This window comes from Symphalangus syndactylus, chromosome 6 (assembly GCF_028878055.3).
Source record: "Symphalangus syndactylus isolate Jambi chromosome 6, NHGRI_mSymSyn1-v2.1_pri, whole genome shotgun sequence".
Taxonomy (NCBI): Eukaryota; Metazoa; Chordata; class Mammalia; order Primates; family Hylobatidae; genus Symphalangus; species Symphalangus syndactylus.
Genome location: NC_072428.2, coordinates 146,163,464 through 146,188,546, shown reverse-complemented (window position 1 = coordinate 146,188,546; position 25,083 = coordinate 146,163,464). Strand labels below are relative to the sequence as shown.

The window sequence follows — 25,083 nt, the reverse complement described above, 5'->3', positions numbered from 1 at the left end:
TAAGAATGGCTGTTAAGGCCGGGCGCAGTGGCACACGCCTGTAATCCCAGCACTTTGGGAGGCCGAGGCTGGTGGATCACACGATCAGGAGATCGAGACCATCCTGGCTAACACGGTGAAACCCCATCTCTACAATTAGCCGGGCGTGGTCGTGGGCACCTGTAGTTCCAGCTACTTGGGAGGCTGAGGCAGGAAAATGGCCTGAACCTGAGAGGTGTAGGTTGCAGTGAGCTGAGATCGCGCCACTACACTCCAGCCTGGGCGACAGAGCGAGACTGTGCCTCAAAAAAAAAAAAAAAAAAAAAAGAATGGCTGTTAAATTTTATTTAATATCTTTTCAGTAAAAACTGAGATGCTCATATAATTTTTTCCAGTCATTTCATACTTTAAATTTCTTTCCATGTTTGCTGTTTTTACAGGAAGTAATTTCAATTATATTTTCAGTTCTAATTGCATAAAGTTGTATACAACAATTTTGTAATTTTAAAATGATTTCTATTTATATGGGTACACCTCCCTTTCTGTGTATCTACAGAAAACCAACGTCCCAGCTGAAGCAGTCAGGCAGAGACAGAGAGAGAGAAAGCACGCGCAAGACAGTGAGACCGTGCCCATGCGCACACGCAATTCACTTTACTGAGTCCACTGATTCAAATGCTCAGCTCATCTGGAAATACCTCACAGGCACACGCAGCAATAATGTTTAACCAGATAACCTGAGCATCCCTTAGCCCAGTCAAGTTGACACATAAATTAATCATCACACCTGGGTAATGTGAAATTCAATAACCTAGTTCAATAACCTTTCGGGTTCCATTAAACATGCAGGGCATCCTAAAATTGTAGATTAACATTTCTGAGAGGATTCCCATCGCTCACAGAATGAGTTTATTGGTTGGAAAGGTAGAAACAAAGCATCGAATGGTGAGGTCATTTGGTAAATGATGAAGAAATGGTCTTTATTATAAAGGACAGCCGTTGAGTTCTACTCATACAGGCATACAAGCATACAGGGCATGGACCCATATAGGCAACTACTACCTACTGCTAATACACTATTTTACAGTAAGTTCAATCTTCATTTATTTAACATGAGATCTGACTTTACAGATTTTAAGTGTTTATGGCCAAATGGGATAAGTGGGCAAGAGTTACATGATAGGATGCCTATTCATGTAACAGATTATGAGTAGAACCTCACTATGATCTGAGTGTGTGTGTGTGTGTATGTATACATCTGTCCCTCCCCACCCCCACACTTGAAACTTGAATGAGGTAAGATGACAGTTCAGCGGATAACACGGTCACTTGTATTACGTTTAAAGTGGCAGTTATTGATAATGCAGACATGCTGATACTACAACCCATCAGTGACCCATAACATTAATGTAGTAGGCCCAGCACTTTGGAAACGAAATGGAATAAAAATGATCACAGTGTGGTGCCTGCAGTAAAAGTAGATTTTGCTTTGTGAAAGTTGTTTCTGTTAAATGTATACATGTGGTGGGTCATTGCTGTAAGCTAAAAATAAAATCCTGGCCGGGCCATGGTGGCTCTCGCCTGTAATCCCAGCACTTTGGGAGGCCAAGGCGGGCAGATCACCTGAAGCTGGGAGTTCAATACCTGCCTGGCCAACATGGGGAATCCCTGTGTCTACTAAAAAATACAAAAATTAGCTGGGCACGATGGCGGGTGCCTGTAATCCCAGCTACTCAAGAGGTTGAGATGGGAGAATTGCTTGAACCTGGGAGACGATGGTTGCAGTGAGCCAAGATCGTGCCACTGCACTCCAGCCTGGGTAGCTGAATGAGACTCCGTCTCAAAAAAAAAAAAAAAAAAAATCCTAAGGCCCCCAGCAACAGAACGAACCCCGTCTTGGCCAAGGGGGCCCTAGGAAAACCTTAACAATGGAATTTCCAGCCACGATGGGAAGAAAGGTGAGACACCCCTTATTATGCCCACTCTTTGCTGGAGTTTAAGCTCAAGTGACCAGTATTCCTTTAAAAGTGATAAGGCTGATGACACAGTCTGAGGCAGTAAGAAACCAAAGTACAAACAAGACCTAAGGCCATGCCCGGCAAGGGACAGTCACGCCGCAGGCCATCAGTCTAGGCTGCACAGCATCGTCAACTTAGACATTCCCTTCTGCTGACTCCAGTATTTAGATAGAGCCCTACTCCTTTAACCAACTGCAAATAAAGAATCTCTGAATCCACCTATAATCTGTAAGCCCCCACTTCAAGATGTCACGCCTTTCTGGCCAAACCAATGTATAACTTCCATGTACTGATTGATGTTCTTTGCCTGTAATTCCCACCTCCCTAAAATGTATGAAACCAAACCGTGATCCGACTGCCCAGGGTGCACTTTCTCAGGACTCCTTGAGAGTGGGTGGGTTTCCTGGCCTGCAGTCACTCATATCAGCTCAGAGTCAACTTCTTTAAAATACTTCACAGAGTTTGGTTTTTCTGTTAACATTGTTTAGAAGATATTTCTTACTGTGGTTGAGGAAAAGTCTGAAAGCCACTGCCCTAGCCTGTGGCTCTTGCCTGTAATCCCAGCTAACGGAGGCTGAGGTGGGAGGTTCGCTTCAGCCCAGGAATTTGAGGCCAGTCTGGGCAATATAACGAAACCCTGTCTCTAAATAAAAATAAAAAACAACTTATACAGTTTGTTCTCAACTACCACCCCTGCAAAAAATAAAAAATCAGTTTTACTTATCAGTTTCTTCACAGATATTCAGCTTAAGTGAATTTGCTACTGAAATCTTCTGAGATCATCTTAAAAGCCCCAAAGGAAAAACCACATTTGTAATATATAAGCTAGAATATCATTCCCACTTCTGTTTTTCTTGATCTCTTAGATGGTATTGTTTAAACATACAATAGAGGTTTAGAGAAGACCAAAGACATTGGAAGAAAGCTTCAACTAGGCTTTGAAAAACTGGCACATTTTAAGCAAGGCAGAGGGAACCAGTAGGAACAGGCAGAACATGCGGGGGGCAGGGGCATGAGTGTGCTCAGAAAAGCAGACGCGGGGATCAGAGCGGGGTGTGCAGAGCGACGAGGGCTCAGGACGAGGTGGCAGCAGACGGGATGAACCAGGGATAAAAAAAAAAAAAAAACAAGATTTATGGGGAGGTGGGATGGCCACAGGGCAGCGGACCCAACGTCCAGTGGGACAGAGCTATGGATCTGCCTTGTAAAGTCCCATCTCTCTGTGGGAGAGACTGAATTAGAAACTGAGGAACTTGTTTGATCAGGTCTCCCTGCCCTGATTGCTCTTGGTCACTTGCTTTTTGTTATTTTTCATTTCCTTTTTCCATGAAGCTGAAGGCTGCGGCATCTGAACACCTGAGCACTGAACGCTGAAACGTAACCTTCACTGGCTACTTTACAAGATTAATACAAGGCACATGGTAATGGTTGCTTCACTTGTTTCCAGCAACCTGGGCCAGTTCTCGTCCAGTTCAATGGGCTGAGACCACCAACACTTTCAGTGGGCCTTTATCTTCAAGAGTTCTTATAAAATGATATGTGCACATGAAAAATATTTATATAAGGTAAAATGACTATCAAATCTGTAATTAAAATTTTATAAGAGGTAACAAAAAATCACTTCTGATCTAAGAGACAACCTACTATGACATATTAGAAATTACTAAGAGTAGCCCAGAGAACACGACTAACTGTCAACGACTGAAGATAAAAAACTGGGAAGAATGTAAAGGAAGGATGACGCTACCGTGCATGGCGGTCCTTTACCAAATTGAGAACGAACACCCGAGATGAACGATCTCTGAAGATGAGAGACACCGTTCTCAGGAACAGACTGGCCGAACACACGGTAACTCATCTCCATATTCTAGGAAATGAGTTAATAGTGGTAATTAATACAGAATTTCCAGCACCCGCTGTGTGCTGGGCCGTTATAAATACTACAGCTCTTCTCAGGCCAACACTGCCAGGAAGAAGTGATGGCTTTCATATGACAGCCTTGGAGCTGCTGCTGTTTGCCTGAAGCCACAGGCTGATGGGGTAGGACTATCCTTTTCGTATGGGGACGAGGAATGGGAAATTGTTAAATAAGTCCCCCAAAAGTAAAACTAAAACATAAATAGTGGTTAAGAGGAAGGGTAGACATGGAAGTTAGCTCTAAAGCTCATTGTGATGACCCCATGAGGTGCTCATACAATGGTAGCATGTGGGGGTTTTATTTTTATAGGTGGCTTCCATTTTCATTACTGTGAGATGTGCAGCAGCTATCTTCATTTACGTATAGCCCAGGAGATGGGAAAAATTAAGCTGGTTTCCAGTCTTGTGTCTGAAGAGGTAAGTTTATTTAAACAATTAGCACAAAATGGCCAAACAGAAGTTGCTTTGATTTAACCTAATTTTATGATTTAACTAAAAAAGAAAGTCTAAAAGTATTTTACCATCTAGGTTGGAAAGCCAACTTAAGTTAAACAGGATTTTTAGCAGCATCTCAAGCATTTTTAAAAAGCCCTCAAAGTGAAGTAAGTCTCAAAGTTTTACCAACTCTGTTAGCCTTCCTGACCCCAAGTGAATCACCCGCACAGAGACCATATCTGGAGAATTAATGATCTCTACCTACCTTTTTTTCAAAGAATTTTTTTCTTAACTTGGCGTCTGTGGGAGGTACTGTTTTCCTCAGGTTTCTGTACCACTTTCTAACAATGTATCCTCTCCAGTAGGCTTGGATTCTAAAACACAGATATTTGAAAATGACTAATTTATAATGCCTCTATGTCAACCAATACTTCAGTAGTTGTTATAAGCCCTGTGCTGTACAAGGCCCCGGGGAAATTATGGTGGCCAAGAAGAAAGAGAAAAGCCCACTATTTAAAAAACAAGTTAGTTGTCATAGCCTGATCTGTGAGTGTCTGCTTAGCGCCAAACAGGCCTGGCATCCTCACCTGGTCACACACTTGATTCTGAACAGGCGGGCTCCATCGTGTATCACTCGGGTTTGATACTGGTTCTTTCTACAGAGAGGACAGGTTTTCTTATTTGTGAACTTTTCAAAAGCCTGAAGACATGCCTGAAGAAAAACATTTCACTTAAAATTTTACAAGTAATTACTTATAAACAACGTTTTTACTTCCAATGTTAGTTTCTAATTATAGTGTTCTTTTCTCCCATAACTATGAGACTTAGCCCAATTTAGGTTATAAAGTGAGGAGGTTTCATCAGGTGCTACCACCTTCCTCACGAAACCTGTTCCAAAAATGATTTCTTACAAGAATATACATGCAGAGACATCAAAAACTTCTGAAATCCACTAGCACAAAGATGAGTCACGCGTGTGTATGGGACCACATGCAGATCGATCATGTGAATTTAGCTGTCACTTTGACATGCATTACTGACAACAATCTGTTACATAAACATTTGTGGTTCTTTTGTCACAAAACTCATGATTTTCAAAATAGGATGAATTGTACTGTAGCCTACAGTCATGTTTCTTTAACCATAGGTGGTGGTGATGAATAAAATAAATGGCTCTTCTTAGGAGCCTTGAAAATGACTATGGTTTCTCTGTGCTGTAAGGTAGCATGTGGGGCACCTGGGCAGGTGTGAGGGGCAGACTTACCTTGTGGAACACATGGGAGCATGAAAGCAGCACCTGTTCATGAGGAGACAGAACAACGTTGAAGTTTACAAACGAGAAGCAGCATGTATCTAACAGTTAAAATCCTGAATGCTTAGAAGGTAAGCTGTATTATTTCTTTAAAAAAGCAAATTAATAACTTTGATATTTATACTATTTGTTTGTTGAGCACAGCACAAGTATATACTCTAAGAAAAAGTAACGATCTGAAATATCAAATAAACACATGAGGTTTGATATTTAACTATTAAAATGAGTGTATACTTAAGAGCGAAACAATGACAAAATGAGTTTCCCTTAGATGCGGGCAGTGACTGCAAACTGGAGGGGTGAGGAGGGGGGCCTGTCCAGTGGGGCCAGGGAAACGCTAAGTAAATACCATTTAGGTCTTCGTTCAGCTCAGTTATGCCCCCCAATTTTTGTGAAATCGTAGCTCAACTGAGATATAATTCCAACAGTCTTAAATTTAAATAGCAACAAATCATGGAGACATGGGCGTCTTTTTTCTTTTTTAAATGCAGAGAAAGTGTGCTCACAAGAAAACTTCACCTTTCTGTGACCCAAATTCCCCACTAAACAGTGATATACTGGGCTGTGACAAAAGACTGAAGCTTAGACCAAATGAAGAAGAAGGCAGTGGGTACTTAGTAGAAGGGACAGAGCTGCCAGCCCACCAGCGCCAGGCCCTGCGGGCTGCCACACAAAGGCCACGCTCCTGCTTCCCTTGGGGAGGGGCCGCTTTCAGCAACGGGGAGGAAAGCGGGGGAAACTTGTGAGACTGAGCGAAGTGGTGGGGGCAGGCGAGGGGTTTTCCCTTTTTGTCAAGAATCTGACTTGGGTGACTGCAGTCTGGGGCACTCCTGGGTGAGATTTCAATCTCAGCCGGCCCAGGATGCCTGCTGTGGGGAAAACGTAACAGTTTTTAAAGTGAATCCCACCTGCCTTCACTCAATGTATGCTTTTCTTCTCAAATGGAAGAAATACAGAAATAAGTAGAACTCAGAAAGTTGTAAACCTTTTCTTGAAACTTATTGCCAAGAGTAAGTCTGAATTGAATAAACTCAGTAATATGGATCCTTTTTCATTACCACTGCTTAATAGCAATGTTTTCTATACTTAATTCATTCTTTATAGAATACTTTTCAGTGTTTTATCAACATATATTCTATCTATATTAACACTAGACTTCAGTATATTAAAGTGTTATCTTTTTAAATGTCCATAAATATTTGTTATTGGCAAACATTCTCTGATGTAACAAAAATCAAGGATTAAGTAGAGGAAAACACACTAAAAATGGCCTAGAAGTTAGGACTGGCTTCCAGCAGGACTCTCCGTACTTTCTGAATTGGCCTACTATGAATCGTTTGAATTGTTTTTTATTTCCTCATCTGCTAAATGGGCAGAATGCCTACTATATGAAATTAATTGAAGGCCCTCTGAAATCATTAAATGTTGTAAAAATGCCAACTATTGTTTATAACTAAGGAAAAATCTGAACATGGAAACGATCACTGGAAATGCAAAATATAGAGGATAGGTCTTATATCAAAACCAAATAAAAATAATAGAATTTAGTGAGAAATTTATAAAAATCAGAAAGAAATGTTGGGCAAGGTATGCCCTGATCCCCATAAGATACTAACTTTCACTTTTCCTTCTTCATACAGACACACCGGGTTTGATATTTTAGTATAAGTAAGAAAGAGGTTGCTTAGCCAGAAAGACACCCTTTGGCTTTATTCACAGTTTTGCTACATTAAAGTACTAAATTATCCTAGACAATTTGTGGTTTCAGGGCTAAAATCTGTCCAAAATACCCAACTTTCACATATGTAAGATTAGCTCCTGATAGAGAACTAGAATACAATGTCTAAAGTAACTTATGAATTCAAATTAGTGAACAGAAGTGTAACTGTTGTGAGCTTTCTTGCTGATGAAACCTACTCAGATTCAGCGAAGACTCAGAGTTCATTTGCCCAGATTGTAACAAGCCTGCATTCCTAGGCTACAAACTCCAAGGCTGATTTTAACTGTATTTGCTGTGTTTTCTCAGCAAATCTCTGAGGGCCTGCTATGCAGGAAGCGTAATGCCACACCACGTGGGAAATTGTTACAGGGCAACCATGCACACACGTGCGCGCACACACACACTTCTGATAAATCTAAGTGTCCCCAACTTCAGGGGACAACAGTTTAGTTAGGCAGACAAAATATGTATAGAAAAAACCCTATATGCATTCTCTCTCTCTCTCTCTCTGTCTCTGTGTGTGTGTGTGTGTGTGTGTATTATCTGTTAACACAGAGTAGTATCATCAATCTTACTACAGTAAAGTTTCATGAATAAAAATCTTTAAAAGATTTTACTTTTCTTAAAGATTCTCTCACAAATTCTTTGGAGACATTCAAGCCAGTTTTTTTTTCTTCTCTGACTCAAATCACAAACCAACTTAAGAGTTCCTCTGCTTTCATCCTTCCTACGCTGGGACACAGCTGCTCCTGGGAAGCCCCCGAGTTGTCTGCACAGCCGCATGGGGCCTGTTGAACGGAAACATTCCTTTTGTACAAACTTTAGTACTTGAGAATACCAGTTAGTAAACAAACAAAACTATTTATAATGAGGGTGTTTAGCTCTTCACACACTTTAATTAATGGAAAACAAAATGGAAGTGTCGAGGCTCATACAGGAGGATGACACTGGAAAAAGGAAGCTTGGAATCTTAGGCTCCAGCTCTGGGCCTCGTCCCTAGGAAACAGCCCACAAGCTCTCTAGCTCACCCTCGTATGCTAAACACCTGAGGACGAAGCTCGAATTCTTCTTTACAGATGGGGCATGGCTGCATGGAGTCCCCTTGCAGGAGGGAGCGCTGTTTCACCTTCTGCCATTCATCTGATGACAGTGGAGGTGGTGGAGGCCCAATGAGGCCCAACTTCTGTGCTAAAGTAAGACAGCACAGGACAGGAGTTAGAGTGTCTTTTAGCATATGGCACCCACCTAAAACTTTAATGACACCATTTGCAAACAGAGATTAATGAACTACATATAGATCACATACTTTATTTCACAATAGAAGCTGTCCCTTGGTATCCACAGGGAATGTGTTCCAGGATGTCCCGAGGATGCTCAAGAGTCTCTGACAGAAGATGGAGTATTTGCATACAACCCATGCATATCCTCCTGTATACTGCCAATCATCTCGATTACCAATAATTCCTAATGCAAGTGCTACGTAACTAGCTGTTATACTATATTGTTTTTAATTTGTATTATTTTTATTATATTGTTGTATTGTTATTTTTTATTCATTTATTAAAATTTTGATCTGTGGCTGGTTGAATCTGTGGATCCCAAGCCCACGGATACAAATGGTGGACTGTATATAGGATGCTGTTTTTCTATGAGGGCACAAAAGTCAGTGATAATAATACCTTACATTTTCAATACGTTTATTTTTTATTTACAAAGCATTTCCCGTATCTTATTTCATTTCCCAATAACTCAATAAGGCAAGCAGGAGTGATACCCAATTTTATGAAAGAAAAACTGAGGAATACTCATTGTTCACACGTATTGGCCCAAAGTTCTCCCAGTTCTCACCTGCCTCAGCCCTCAGCCTTCGGCACTGCCTCTCCCAGCTCACCTTGCTCTGCCACCAGTGGCCTCTACACCAATCTGCACCTCCCCTGCTAAAAACTTCCTATGACGTATCATCATGGACAGAACAAACTTCTTATTTCAATAACACGTGGGTACCCACCATGTGCTGTCTCGGCATTGAGCTGATAGTGCGGTAGGAAACACTCACTTTGAAAAAGCAACTGCAACATCCTGAGGCAAAATGCAGGAAGCGAAGTTCACCTTCCACCACCTCCCTGCACCCCAAAGAAGGGCCAATGCAGAGAAAAGCATCGACCTACAAGGATATCTTCAGAAATAGAAGACAAAATGTTACATCAACAAAACATGACAGGAAGCTATGAAAGGACACTTTTGAGTACAGAAAGGCTCTTGGGCTTTTAGAGTAGAAATGTGAACGTCCACTGAAAGGCTGGAAGAGAAAGCTAAGGTACAGTCCTGAGATGCTTAACAACAGGCGATTGTTGTTAAGAAATGTGCTGTTAGGCAATTTCGTCATCTTGCTAACATCACAGCGTTATGTACACATGCTTAGCTGGTACAGCCCACCACACACCAAAGCTACACGGTACAGCTGATTAGACTACACGCCTGCACAGCATGTTACTGTACTGAATACTGCAGGTAACTGTAACACAATGGTAAGGATCTGTGCATCCAAACACAGAAAAAGCACAGTAAAAATCTGTATAACAGATTAAAAATGGTGTACCTGTGTAGGGCACTCACCATGAATGGAGCTTGCAGGCCTGGAAGTTGCTCTGGGTGAGTCAGTGAGTGAGTGCTGAGTGAGTGTGAAGGCCTAGGACATGACCGTACACAACTGTAGACTTCATAAACAGTCTACACTTACGCTACACTAAATTTATAAAAATATATTTTCTTCAATAATAAATTAAAGTTAGCTTACTATAACTTTTCTACTGTCTAAACTTTTAAATTTTTAACTTTTTGACTCTTTTGCAATAACATTTAGCTTAAAACACTATGTTGTCCCAGCTAGCACGTAGTGATGTGACGATCATGGCCCACTGCAGCCTGTATCTCCTGGGTTCAAGCTATCCTCCAACCTCAGCCTCCTGAGTAGCTGAGACCAAAGGCACACAATACCATGCTCAGCTAAATTTTTAGTTTATATAAAATATTTTCTTTCTTTATATCCTTATTCTATAAGCTTTTTCTATTTCTCAAATCTTTTTTTTTTTTTAACTTTTTTGTTAAAAACTAAGACACAAACACACATATTAGCCTAGGCCAACACAGGGTCAAAGTCATCAAGATGTCATGAAGTGGTAGGAATTTTTCAACTCCATTATGATTGTATGGGACCACTGTGGTTTGTTGTTGACTGAAACATTGCTATGTGGCATGTGACTGTAATCTCACAGAAAAACATGTATCAGGAGACAGAAAATAAGAAAATCAAGGGACCGGTCTAGGTGGTGTTGTGACATCTGAAAAACTGGCATTTTAGAAAGAAAGCATGGAAAATGGGGAGTAAAACTTGTAAAGAAAATAGTCCAAAACATCTCCCAGAAGCAGAGGGCATGAGCTTCTGGTTTGAGAGGGCCCAGCAAGTACTCAGAACACCGAATCCCGTCACTGTGAGAATCTCGGAGATAGAAAGCAGACTCAAAAAAAAAAAAAAAACAGGCCTCAAAAAAGGATCAGAACTGCATCAGACTCATCCACAGCACAACAGACAGGAGAAGACAATTCCTTCAAAATTCGGAGGAAGGAAAGATTTCCATATCAAGATTCCTTATTAGATATCAATCAAATGAGAGAAAAAGAGCAAATACATTGTTATGCATGTGAGCTTCTGCGTGGGTCTCCTCCGCACTCCCCCAGGGAGCTACTGACAGAGGAGCCTTGCCACCACGTGGGAAGAAACCAAGGAGGCCGCCATGAGGTCCAGGGAGAGAGAATCCAAGGAGAGAGAGTCCGGGGTCCCGGGATGCTGCTCAAGAGGGAGCCCGGGGAGGGGCCGGGGGAGGGGACCACGGAGGATTCCAGAAGCAACATCCTCATCGATAAAGTGCCCTGGTATATTTTAATGTATTGAGATAATGTATTTCTGAAGGAGATTTTAGGGATGAATCAGTGATGAGTGATGATAGAGGAAACTAAAACATATGAAAAAATAAGACATAACTTCAGGTAAAATAGAAAAACGTCTGAGAAGGAAATTGTAATATAGAACACCACATTGCTCAGCTGTGAGTGAGGTCACAGAATTTTAACAGAGTAAACACTGAATGTTATTAGTCTAACCACAAGTTATGAAAACAATATGCTAAATCTCGATCTTCTACAGTAAGAAGAGATATCCAGAACTGAAAATTAACAAAACAGCAGCATAGACATGTTATTTAAAAATATTAAAAATAGGGCCAGGCATGGTGGTTCATGCCTGTAATCTCAGTACTTTGGGAGGCCGAGGTGGGTGGATCACCTGAAGTCAGGAGTTCGAGACCAGCCTGGCCAACATGGTGAAACCCCGTCTCTACTAAAAATACAAAAAGTAGCCAGGCATGGTGGCACACACCTGTAATCCCAGCTACTCAGGAGGCTGAGGCACGAGAACCGCTTGAACCCGGGAGGTGGATGTTGCAGTGAGCCGAGACTGTGCCACTGCACTCCAGCCTGGGCATCAGAGCAAGACTGTGTGTCAAAAAAAAAAAATAATAATAATTAAAAATAATACCAGAAGAATGAACCAAAGAATTTGAAAATGGCTGCCTTAGAGTAATGCCCAAAATGGGTCAGGGGAATGCTACACTTTCTGTTATAATCCTCATAGAACAATTTTACTTCTAAAACTATGCCCATGGATCTTCTGATAAGAATCAAGCCGCTACAAGTGTGATGAACGCTATGGAGAATGGTGTGCAGGATGTATGGGGTTGTGACCCCAGAGAAGGTTACTTGACCAAAGTGGCATTAAATGGAGACCCGCAGGGTTAAGAGTAACAGCAGCAGGTGAAGGGGGAGGTTTTCTAGATGGAGGAAAAGGATGTGCAGATGGCCATTACTGAGAGAGCACTTGGCCTGCAGAGAAACAAAGGCACAGTAAGACTGAAGAGGCTGAGACTGAGGTTGCGGAGGAGGGCGCTGCCTCAGGCCAGCTCTTTGCCTTTGGCTCAAGGTGTGGGAGCAGGGAGAGACAGGGCCCCCAGCGCCACCCCTCCTCTTAGACTTGGGTGGGCACTTGCTGTACAATCCAGACTCTGCCATGGTCCATGTCAACTGCCTCAACTTCAAACATCCACATCTCCCCATCATGCAAACCTGGCCTTACGTTTATAAACTAATCAAGACCTTAGAACGGGAGGGAGAATAGGTAAATTGTATTGACAGATTTCAGCAAACTGCTGTCCTAATGTTTAAAATCAATAGCACGTCCAGCACCCATCTTGCCTTTAGAACCACACTGTGCGTCAGTGGAAACGGGCTCAGCCTCAGAGGTCTCTCGATGGATCTAAGCACGTAATTGAAGTCTTGCTACCCTTTGCCAATTTTTAGACTATCAATGGGCATGTGACCATCTCAGGTGAAGCGGAAGGAAGGTCTGTTGGGAGCTTTCTCCCCTGCCTTTCCAGCTCATCCCTTGTCGTTGAGGACTGACCCTGGGGCTGTGCACCCTCTTGTGTCCATGCATGGGGCAGCACCTCCCGACGGCAGCCCCGGAAGGAGGCTGGTCCCGGCAAACATCAATAAGCCACCCAACCAGAACTGCTGTGAACAATGACACACACCATTAAGGTTTACATCACTTTCAGTGTGTTGCTCCTATATTTGCAGCCAAATGCATCCTAACCCATCACCTCTCCTCACCCCGCTTAAAGGAAAAAAAGAGCCTCGGGCCCAGATGATTTTACAAGTGAGTTAACCCAAACTTTTAAGGAACATATCATCCCTATTTTCTGTTATTCCAGAATCCTGAAAAAGAGGGAACATTGCCCAACTTACTTGGTGAAGCTTACATGACTTTGATAATAAAACCAGACAAGGACACTCATAGTCCAGGGTAATCCATGGTTAAACATCAAACATCCTGAACGAGAATTACTTATCAGAATGCAACAGTGAATCTGAAAAACACCATGGGCAAGTAGGGTTTATTCAAGCTATGCACGAAGATTCAACATCAGAGTCTGTCACTGTAATTTACGGCACAAATGAACTCAAGGAGAAAACCCACAACAAACATGCTCATCTAAAAAGTTGCAGGAAAAAAAAAGCATTTAAAGAAGTACACCTATTAATGAGTTTAAAAACCTGTAGCAACTTGCTAAAAGGGAAATTTTACAATTAGATAAAGGCCAGCAAACAACACAAAACAACAATAAACAAAGGGCAAACATCACATAAGTAGCGAAATGAAACGTGTTAGGCTCAGGAACTAGACAGAAATACTAGGTATTACTACTTGTATTCACCACAGCTCAGGAGATCCTGGCCAGATTAAAAAAAAAAAAAAGCGGGGAAAAAAAGAGGCATAAAAGTAGAAAGGCACAGACAATAAGAATCACTGCAGATATCAACTGACTTACTCAGAAAACCCCTAGGAGTCGGAGACAAAAAGACCTAAATGGTGTGAGATGCTACCATATTTGTGGATCAGATGATAACATTGTAAATATGGTATTTTCAACATCTACAAATCCAATTCGAAAAAAACTCCAGCAGAATTTTATGTAGAAAATGAGGAGTTTTGGAGAAAAAAAAAAAGAGGAAACGTCTTTTCCTAGCAGCTATGAAGACATATTACAAGACTCTATTAATCAAAACAGTGCAATACTGACATAGAAGCAGAAGCCTCAGAAGGAGAGAACAGAACACGCTTTAACCTCGTCGATTTTCCCAGTATCATAAGGAAAACAAATTGTGGTGACATCTAAATGTGAAAGGTAAAAGGTTAAAGCTAAATAAAGAAAATGTAGAAAAATCTTTGCACTCTCAGAATGGTGAAGTATATCTTAAGTCTCCCCCAAACAGCAATAAAGTGAAAAAAAAAAACAAAACAAAAAACAATGGATTTAACATTAATCAGAATGAAAATTGTATTCAATATAAAACAACAGATAGAATTCAAAAGATGGTAACAGAAGATATTTTCAGTGGCTAAATCAACAAGAGATTACTATGTAGAATATGCAAAGAACTCCAGTAAATCAGCAAGAAAAGACAGAAATCCAAGTGGAATATTACGTATAGATGGTAAAGAGCATATGGTTCAATGTCATTAGTAACTAATATGCACAATCAACATTTTTTCCATAAAGAGGTCCTGAAAAAAAGGTCTCATTTATTTTCCTTAATAACTTTACTTATTTTCCAAATTGGGACGTTCCTTTTTATATCTAATTTAATTTTTTCCTGATAAAACTCTTAAGATTGATTATGATGAAACTATTTGGTCATCTACGTAAACCACACAGGCACAACAGAAGATCTTCACTAAACTGCTGTATGACATTATTCCAAGTCGCAACACGTTCGTGAGCCACGCTGTTTTCTAGAAGACAACGAGCTTGTTAGCAGAAGTTGAGAGGAAGACAGCATCAAATATCTCCCCTGGTGTCGCTGTGGGAACAGGTCCCCTCCAACTTGTGCGACTCCAACACACAGATTTTCCAGCACCTCCAGATCCATCTGACCTGCGCTAGGACACACCGTCCTCAACCAAACCTATTTTCCATGCCCATCAATAAAAAATTGTATTTCTAACTTTTCAGTTTAAAATAATTTCAGATTTACAAAAGGTTGTAAAAACAGTATAAAGAATTCTCAACAAAGGACTAGTATCCAGAACCTACAAGGAACTCAAACAAATCAGCAAGAAAAAAAACAAATAATCCCATCAAAAAGAGGGCAAATGACACGAACAGGTATTTCTCAAAAGATATGCAGATGGCCAACAAACATGAAAAAATGGTCGTCACGCATCATCAGGGAAATGCAAATTAAAACCACAATGAGATACCACCTTATTCCTGTAAGAATGACCATTACTAAAAAGTCACAAAACAACAGATGTTGGCATTGATGTGGTGAAAGGAGAACGCTTATGCACTGCTGGTGGGAATGTAAATTACTACAACCTCTATGGAAAACAGTATGAAGATTCCTTGAAGAACTAAATGTAGATCTATCCCTCGATCCAGCAATCCCACTACTGGGTGTCTACCCAAAGGAAAAGAAGTCATTATATGAAAAAGACACATGCATACACATGTTTATTGCAGCCCAATTCACAACTGCAAAGATATGGAACCAACTTAAGTGCCCATGAACCAATGAGTGGATAAAGAAAATGTGGTATATATACACCACGAATACTACTCAGCCACAAAAATGAATGAAAAAATGTCTTTTGCAGCAGCTTGGATGGAACTGGAGGTCATTATTCCAAGTGAAGTAACTCATGTTGTATGTTCTCACTTATAAGTGGAAGCTAAGGTATAGGTATGCAAAGGCATACAGAGTGGTATAATGGACATTGGAGACTCAGAAGGCGGAGGGTGGGAGGGGTGTGGGATAAAAAAACTGCACGTTAGGTACAGTGTGGGCTACTCTGGTGGTGGGTGCACTAAAATCTCAGAATTCACCACTATATGATTCATCCATGTAACCAAAAACCACTTGTACCACAAAAGCTATTGAAATAAAAATAAATAAAAAAGAAGACACACACACAAAAAACAAACAAACAAAAAAACACAGGCCAGGCACGGTGGCTCATGCCTTTAATCCCAACACTTTGGGAGGCTGAGGCGGGTGGATCACCTGAGGTCAGGAATTTGAGACCAGCCTGGCCAACATGGCAAAACCCCATCTCTACTAAAACTATAAAAATTAGCTGGGTGTGGTGGCATACACCTGTAATTCCAGCTACTTAGGAGGCTGAGGCACGAGAATCGCTTGAACCCAGAAGGCAGGGGTTGCAGTGGGCCAAGATGGCGCCACTGCACTCCAGCCTGGGCAACAGAGTGAGACTCCATCTCAAAAAACAAAACAAAATGAAATTTCAACATGAGCTTTGGAGGGGACAAACATTCAAACCATAGCCTAGCCACTGTGAGCTATCAAAAGACCTCTGGTACCTATCGACATAGTAATATATGTGAGTAGTGGATAAGGAACAAAGTATGAAAAGTACTTAGCTTGATGCTGTGAGGGGACAAACATTTGGAGGGTACAAACATTCAAACCATAGCCTAGCCACTGTGAGCTATCAAAAGACCTCTGGTACCTATCAACATAGTAATATATGTGAGTACTGGATAAGGAACAAAGTATGAAAAGTACTTAGCTTGATGCTGTGAAAAAGTCTTCCAGATAACAAATGTAAGTGAAGGATTCCGTTCTCATTGATGCCTAATCTAAATGGAAGTTCTCCCCTACCAGGGACATACTTGATGTACTGGGTTGAATAGTGTCATCTCAAAATTCTTGTTCACCTGGAACCTCAGGATGTTGACCTTATTTGGAAATAGGGTCTTTGCAGATGTAGTTAAGATGAGGTCATACTGGTTTAAAGATGGCCGTACATCCAACGAATGCTATCCTTATAAGAAGAGGAAAGGGAGGGTACAATCACATGCAGAGAAAAAGGTTGTGTGAAGTCAGAGGCAGAGATTGGAGTGACACTGCCACAAGCTAAGCAATGCCAGGAACCACCAGGGAAAGGTAAGTTAGGGTTCTTCCATAGAACCCTGCCAACAGCGCCATTCTGGACTTCTGGCCTCCAGGACACTGAGAGAATACATTTCTCTTGTTTTAACTCACCCAGTTTGTACTAATTTGTTGCGGCAGCACTAGGAAACGAATATACTTAAAAACAGCATTTACAATTGTAAATGCATAATACATCTCCTTTCATTAATTAGAAGAAATAGAATTGATTTGCATGCCTTTATTTACAGGCACAAACTTGTAGCAATACTGTACACAGTAGGAATGTGTGTGAAGTTGCAAGCTATATGCATGCCACCTATCCTAAAGAAAAAATTTCAATCAGCCATGACGGAGGTAAGGCTGACTTATTTCTATAGAGAATGACATTACAGAATTATTGTCACATGAAAATATGATCAAAGAGTAGCAATCAAAAGAGATGGAAAAAGTATTATAGCGCAATTTCAGGAAGCTGACTAATACAAAATATTATGGTATTTTTATGGATTTTTGTTTGGGATCTATTTCATTTTTTTGAAATTCCTAATTTGTTGAAAGTTTTGGTCTTATTCTAAATAAATATTCACACTTGTAAAAAGAAAATATTATCATATGTTCTTAACCCCATATGTTAACCTGTTATATAACCCTAGTACAAAGATCAAAACCACAAATTAATGTTGCTATAATCTATCAATTAGCCTACATGCCTTCTGCAGATCTGGTTCTCTGTCACACTGATGTCTTTTTTCTGAACTAGGATCTGATCCAGGATCACAGATTGCACTTGCAGCTATGTCTCCTGAGTCTTCTGTAATCTGGAATAGTTGCTAGGTCTTCATTTGCTTCTGTTGACTTGACACTTTTGAAGAGTACCAGCCAGGAACTGTGTGGAATGTCTTTCACTTGGATTGGTCTGAGGTTTCCCCACGATTAAATTCAGATATACATTTTGGTAAGAATGCCACAGAAGTGACATTGCACCTTTCAGCAGGAGACACGTGATGCTGGCCCGTGCGTTACTGCTGACCTAACTAGGATTACTTGGTTCAGCCGCTTCTTGTCAAGCGTTATGACTGTACAGCTGAAGTAACTGTGAAGTTACTGTTTTTCTCCCTGTCATGTACTTGCATCTCTGGAGAAACTACCTCAATATTCTGTGTCTGTACATAAATTTTTCTCATTCCTAATTTCAGTAATGATGATCATTACTGTGGTGTTTGCCAAAGGTGATATTCTATCCCCCTCTACTATCCTTATGAGTTATATTCATTCTACTATAACAGATTTTTCTTTTCCATCATTTATTTACTCAATTATTTATTTTTATCAATGTGAATCAATAGATATTTCTTTTGTTCTCCCGTTTTTACTTATTATTCTACTTACCATTACTATCTTTACCTTCTTGCTCTAATGGTCCCCTATCATTTTTAAACTTCCATACATACATACCTCTCTGTATAATTATAAATAAGTTATTTCTGTAACATAAAAAATGATACTATTAATCTCAATAGATTTTTCAGCCCTAATAAGCCAAAAGATGAATGACTACATCAGCTTACCCAAAGTCAATGGTGGCGGTTTGGGATCAAGAACATATTCTTTTTCTGAATCTTCTAGTTTGGGGCACTGTGTAGCTTTTTTAAGTCCAGTATCTATTACTGCCTTTGTATCTTTTTTTAGAGGTTTGTTCTCTTTCTTTTGTAATTGTGTCTTAGAATGATCTGCAACTGAAAGATTTCGAAGTTGAAGATCATGTAAAATGTGATCTTGTAAAGCAACTGCATTGACTGCCAAGTTATCTTTCTTAGATGAGTGACCCTAAAAAGTAGGAAAAAAGTCATATTTAGAGGAATAATATGTAATATATCATTTAGAAGAGAACTGAGGCTTCAATACTCAACCCTGATGGCACATACGACCAAATCAAATAGTAAGGAATGCTTGACTCATTGTTACCTGAGTAGGAGCAGACCCTTGTCTCAGCATTTATGTTAACAATACAGGAATATCTTTTCATTTAATTACTAAAGCCTTAATTATAATATGAATAAATTCATTATGACCTATAAACCCATGCTGCTTCATTATAATTAAATTAGACTCCAGGCAACTACTAAGGAGACTCTTGCCATTTCAGCTTATGCCTTTTTGTGAAAACTTAACAATTTCCTGTGCAGAATAAAAATCACCAAACAGCTAAGAGATATCTGCAGTAAATATCACCAGAGATTGTTTTTCCATCAGCCTGTCCACTGCCCCATGCCACACTTGGCATCGCCCATTCCTGCTGACAATTCCTAGTTCAAGCAGGGTTTGCAAACTACTTTTTATACTCTCAAATGGCTGAATTAAAATACATTTCATGAGTCGAATAACATGTATGTTTAAGAAAAGAATAGCGTACCTTATTTTTTAACATGCCGAATTAGGAAAAGTTGTTGCTTGGCTATCACAAATTCTATCATCACATCCTATCACCTTCCTTCTATTCTTCTGCTGCAAAGACATGGTCAACAGAAAGTCCAAGTTACAGTGCACAGAAAAACCCATGAAGTTTGTGAGGACGCTCTGTAAGAGTCTAACAGATCATGAAGCAGCAGGAATGCCTGCTACAGGGTGGCACTAAGCTACACATTCTGCTTCTGGAGGAAGGGGGTGAACTCAAGTCAGTTATGCTTTGACTCATCCCTGTCCTCAAATAGTTCACCCCTGAGGACACATTAATACAAATGGTTAATTACTATGAATTAATCCATTGCTAAATATAACATGATACATAAGTACTATAAAGTTTCAGGCTAACACTGGAGACTTGTAAAGGAAAAACCAGCTAAACTGGCATTTGAAAGATACACAGAGGGAAATGAACATGGCACACTACAGGTAGGAGGAAAGAACTGGCAGGCTGGAAATCAGCATGATATGCTTATTTTGGGGAGAAAGGGAACAATGAAGAAACTGGAACGCAAGAGGGACACTGGCTAACTTCAGTCTGTCCAGAACACAGAATGTGGGGACAGACCAACTTGAGTTCCAATTGAACTATACCACTTTGTTGTTGCGCAAGATACTGAACACAGCTGAGCCCCAGGCTCCTCATCTATAAAGCAGGTATAATAATGCTGGCTTTGCAGGGTTGCCGCAAGGATTAATGAGACAACCTTTGAAGTATCTAAAGTAGGTCTTTTCACACAGAACTTACTGTTGTTATTCTTGCTTCAATTCCCTTCAAAGCTGGTGGAATAATTTGGAATTGGCCCTTTTAGGTTTTGGACATGGTGTATTTTATGAAGACAGATGTATTCAAAATATACAGTGATGAAGAGAAATAGAAAGTTATTCAAGTAATCTAGGAACTGGCAAAGAAGGCCCTCGAATATATTTCTTCTAACGTTGTTTCCTTATAATGTTGATGAGAAAAAAAATTGATCCCCGCAGGGGCCACTGTCTGTATGGAGTTTGCATGTCCTCCCCATGTGCTGTGGGTTTCCTCCAGGTACCCCGGGTTCCTCCCACATCCCAGAGCTGTGCACGTGAGGCTCACTGGTGCGTCCCCGTCTGAGTGTGAGTGTGAGTGTGAGTGTACCCTGCCATGGGATGCCGTCCTCTCCAGGACTGTTGCCCGCCTTGGTCCTGAGCTGCCTGGGTGGGCTCAGCCCCCTGCCACCCTGAAGTGGAATAAGCAGGTTGGAAAATGAAAGGATACAAATTATTGTCAAATAAAAATTCGTAAAGCATACAGTATTCACACAGAGATGCAGGACAATACCCGATTGCAGTAGGAAAGGCCCAGGGGCTGAGAATTGGCTCTTGTTTGTTTTGAAACTGCATGGTAGGGGGAGGTGCTTCAGAGCTTTGGCTTGGCCAACACTATCTTTGATTTAACACAGCCCCTCCACAACCCGGTCACTCATGGATTCACCAGAAATTGGGTAATGATCTTTCTTAAATGTATGTAGAGCTCATAGGTACTTCAGTGCTTCATATTAGAAATGCTTTGGTATTTAGGAGTTTGGTGATGTTTTTGTGACCAGGAATGTGCGGTGGGAACTTACCTCTTATTTATATCAATTAACCTATGGTGAAACTGGTTTCCTTACACTGCATGGCTTAAAGCTCCAGTTTCTAAGAACCTATGGATGATGTTAAGTGAGGACTTACTGTACTGAGGGCCTAACTCTAAAAATAGAAAGAAATTAATCCAAAATATATTTCTAAGGACTAACACTTGTATTAAATTACTCCAACCGAAAGAACAAACTCACTAAGGCGTGAGTGGAGAGACAGAAAAGCACAGTGGAACCAAATCTCTGAGATATCCAAGGTTAGAAGTAAACACGTCAGTCGCTGCTCAAGTCCTGTGGAGGCTTTGATGATGGTTCTTACTACAACCCTTTTCTGTTCCCGTTCAATTCTAGCATCAAGAGATGTCTGAAAGAAGTTCCACCCCGTATCTCATCAAGACAACTGAACTTGGAGAAATGGTGGAATTTAAAATACTGAAAGATCACTGCCAGAATTTTCTCAGTTCCTGCTTCCAAAATGCCTATAACCTGCAGAAGATACAGTTTGCACCACACTAAAAATGGTCCGGTCATATCTGCAGTCTGCAATTTAATCTCAAGTTTCTACACGGTAGGCCACTGTCATTAATAGCAAGGTAAGAGCTTTTAAAACCTGTACTCTTTTAAAATCCTACGGTATCATTAAGTTTTAGAGTTTAAAATTTAGAATTTAAAGGTATTGAAAACGCTTGAAGTATCTACTCCAACTCCACTTTATAAATGAGAAAACCAAATACCAGGTGAGTCCTTCAATATATAATGAGCCTGCGGCACTGGCAGGGTTAGAAACGTAACCCTTGCCCATTATTGAAAGCTAAGATGAACAGCAACACGTTGCTTTGTAAATCCCAGTATTAAACGCTCAAGAGGCAGAGCTTGGTAGCAAAAACGACCACTGGGGTCCCAAAGCGAGTGACCCCAGCTAATTAAGCACGCTGAATAAAAATACACGAGACCAAGCCTACGACGTAAAGATGCAATTCTACGCAGGATCTTGGGGTTCTCTCCTGCCTTCTGAACCCCGCTGACCGTTTTCCGAGATTCTACTCATACAGGAAGCGCGCGGAGACAAGGCTCCAATTCCCCTGAAAGCTGACACCACCCTGCACCTGGGGCCCCTGATGGCAGCGGGTCCTACCGGGTTCTAAAATTACCGAAGTGGGATCACTGTTCTAAGGCTTTAGGCCGCCGTAAATTCGTACCCCTCAGCTAGGAGGAGCTGTGGAAACCAACCAGGACCCCGAGTCCCCCGAGGAGGCCGCGCGCCGCTACTGGACTCGACCTCGCCTCACAGCTGCGGCCATCGCCGGCCCGGCTCGGAGGAGGCGAAAGCGAGGCCGCGGACGGCCCTCACAGCGACTCCATGGACCCCGCCCGCCTTGCGGGCCGCCCTTTTCTCCTCCCCCGCCCCGAAGCCTCTCCGTGCCTCAACTCCGCCGGGAACAGGAACCCAGGGAAGTCTGCCCCCGTTCCTTCGGGCAACTCCCTGGCCGCCCGCCGTTGCCGTAGCAATGCCCGCCTCTGCGCTCGCTCCCCGCGCGCTCGCTCACCAGCCCCGCCCCGCCCCATACTGCGCATGCTCGCCAGCCCCGCCCGGCCCACACTGCGCATGCTTGCCAGCCACGCCCCGTCCACGCCACATTGCGCATGCTCACCAGTCCCCGCCCCGCGCACGGCGTCAGCGTCGAGACGCAGGTGCGTGCCCGTCGAGGCTTTCGCTGCGGGCGTTTTTGGGGATCGCCTGGAGGGGTGTTCGGGAGCCGCGGGTTGACGCGCGGGGCCGTGCAGGCGCCCAGGCTTCGTGTAGTGAGGGCCGAGCCCCGCGCCGGCTTCGCGGTAGTCCGCAGCCCCCGGCGGCTTTGGGGGCGCAGCCACGCTCCTCAGCCGCCCGCCCACCTGGGCCTGGGCCGCGGTTGTTTCCCTGCGTGGTTGTGGTCGTTCTCGTTCCAGGGTCTCGAGCGCACCGCCCCTTCGCTGCGCTGTTAGTCGAGGGCAGTTTTCTGGGGGTCCCCCGATTCCCCCGCGCCGCTCAGGCGTCTTGGCTCGCGGAAGCGCGGGCGCACACTGCCTGGCGTCGTCCGTGACTCCTGGCCCTTCTCTGTGGATCCCTTTGTTTCCCGCTGCGGGGTCGTATTTCCTGCTTCGTGGGTCTGGCCGTTTGCATTTGGTTGCAGGCCACGGTGAGCCCTGCGTGGCCCGCTGGCCTTTTCCTGCTAGCTAGGTGACTGAGCCGCGTGTGTGACACATCGGAGTGGCTTGAGGCAACGCGTTCCTTTCCAGGCTTGCAGCGGGCGGTGTCGTTCACGCTCCTGAGCGGAGCCTTCCGGTGCTTTACTCGACGCCCCAAATAGTGCAGGGTTCCTCCCACGGTCTGTAGTGAGCTGGAACTCTTCCCCGCCCCTGTGAGCATGGGCTGTTCTTCCTCCTCCGCGTGGCTCACTCCAGCCTCGGATGTTTCCTGGCTGCACAGACCTGCTCGGGAAGACTCGAGAAGGCCACCCCAGGACTCCAGCTCTCCACGGAAGGGCTTCCCCTCGGATTGCGTCTTGGCCCCTGGAACCCTCCCTCTGTATCCTCTGCTGTTACTCTCTTGGCCTCCATTTGGGTTGTGGCCTGGATACTCCTGGCTCGCTGCTTTCCTTCTGTTAAGGATAACAGCCCTGCACTGCCTGTCGTCCAGTGCCTGGAAACCATTGTATTTTTTGGTCTGATTTTGTAGTTGTTTAAGAACTTAAGTCTGGTCCCTCACACTGCATGCCCAGAAGCAGAAATCAGTAGTTTATCTTTTCTTAAAATGACAATTACTTTATTGTGTTGGTTCAACTTATGTTGTACTTTAATTAGAAGAAATTTGGCCGAAAGTACAAAGAAAATATACAAATGCAAGTAATTTTTTAAAAACCTTCCCTGAAAGCAGGGTCTGAAGAAATTACCAACCAACTTAGACTGGATCTAGAAGAAAAGGAAGGGTCTTTGCAGTTTTAGGACTCTTCCATTCCGCGACGTAGGTGTTAGGATAACAGCCATAAATGGTTGTAAGACTTTGGGCTCAGATAAGTAGACTTAAGTTCAAATTTTGACTTATTTTACAAGTGTCTGATTTTTGGCAAGCTCATCTTCCTAAACCATGAGCTCCTTATATGTAAAGGCGACATTAGCCACTCTCCAGCAACAGCCCTGGCACTTCAGTCCTGGAATGGGACGTATGAGTAGCCTAAGCGAACCAGAAAATCCAGGGCCCTGACCACAGCGACTTAATCAGGGCTGGCGATATGTCTAGCTAGGCCAACCAGGTGGACTCAGTATTTTTGTGGGTGCTACTGGAAAATTTATTTAATTGTAACTGAATGTAGAAACGGCAACAGACATGAAATGGCGGCTGTATTGTTGTCTTGTCATGAGGTGAGGGCCTGAAGCTATGGTAGCCACCCTGTGAACCTTGGAAGAAGGATTCTACAGGAACTGGCAGAGCTGAGACTGGGACGCAACCCGTGTCCTGGTGACGTATTTGAGCCCTGAGGCTGGCCCTCCTGTTAGTCTTTTCTCTTACTGGCTTCAGCCAGCTGGAGTCTGGTTTTCTGTTACTTGCAACAGGAAGAATTGGAATGATAACTAGGCATGCTAGTTATCTCACCGCCTTATGGCTGTGGTGAGTTTAAAACATGATACTGTGGGTGAACTGCTTAGTACAGTGCCTGCTATTCTTTATACTGGTTTTAAGGTATTTTTCTTGAACTTCATAAAGTTCTAAGAAAAATGACCGTTTTAAAATTCCTACCCTCTATTCACGTTTAAATTTTCATGATAGTTTTTCTGTCTGCATGTTTTCTGTTAAAAATAAATTGGTCATTCTTCAGTTAGCCACAAAGAATATTTTAAATTTTTTATTTTTAAATTTGTTGATACATATTAGATGAACATGTTTTTGGAATACATGTGATAATTTGATAAATGCATATAATCAAATCAGGGTAATTGGGATATCCATCCCCTTAAATATTTATCTTCTATTTACACTAGGAACATTCAAATTATTCTAGCTATTTTGAAATGTGCAAT

General features: G+C 42.3%; 1 protein-coding gene and 1 pseudogene across 19 annotated transcripts in view; one reads left to right on the top strand and one right to left on the bottom strand.

The window, feature by feature from the left end:
* Nucleotides 1-22,786, bottom strand: part of RNF32 (ring finger protein 32) — a 37,514-nt gene extending 14,728 nt beyond the window's left edge. Inside the window, exons 1-9 of one of the 19 annotated variants that reach the window (XM_063641777.1) lie at nucleotides 22,227-22,439; nucleotides 19,365-19,456; nucleotides 18,520-18,778; nucleotides 8,427-8,569; nucleotides 8,078-8,169; nucleotides 5,614-5,646; nucleotides 4,937-5,005; nucleotides 4,615-4,723; nucleotides 297-2,640 (exon numbers count right to left, since the gene is read on the bottom strand). In XM_063641777.1, coding sequence (XP_063497847.1) covers nucleotides 2,482-2,640; nucleotides 4,615-4,723; nucleotides 4,937-5,005; nucleotides 5,614-5,646; nucleotides 8,078-8,169; nucleotides 8,427-8,569; nucleotides 18,520-18,778; nucleotides 19,365-19,379 — 879 coding nt within the window. In that variant the 5' untranslated portion in view covers nucleotides 19,380-19,456; nucleotides 22,227-22,439 and the 3' untranslated portion in view covers nucleotides 297-2,481. Of the gene's footprint in view, nucleotides 1-296; nucleotides 2,641-4,614; nucleotides 4,724-4,936; nucleotides 5,062-5,613; nucleotides 5,647-8,077; nucleotides 8,170-8,409; nucleotides 8,570-9,437; nucleotides 9,510-18,519; nucleotides 18,779-19,364; nucleotides 19,457-21,015; nucleotides 21,197-22,162; nucleotides 22,569-22,679 lie in introns of those variants that run through there. The other 18 variants (XM_063641772.1, XM_063641774.1, XM_063641767.1 and 15 more) reach the window with 18 other exon arrangements.
* LOC129476917 (putative transmembrane protein RNF32-DT) lies at nucleotides 22,601-23,454 on the top strand (annotated as a pseudogene).
* Nucleotides 23,455-25,083: the final 1,629 nt, after the last annotated feature.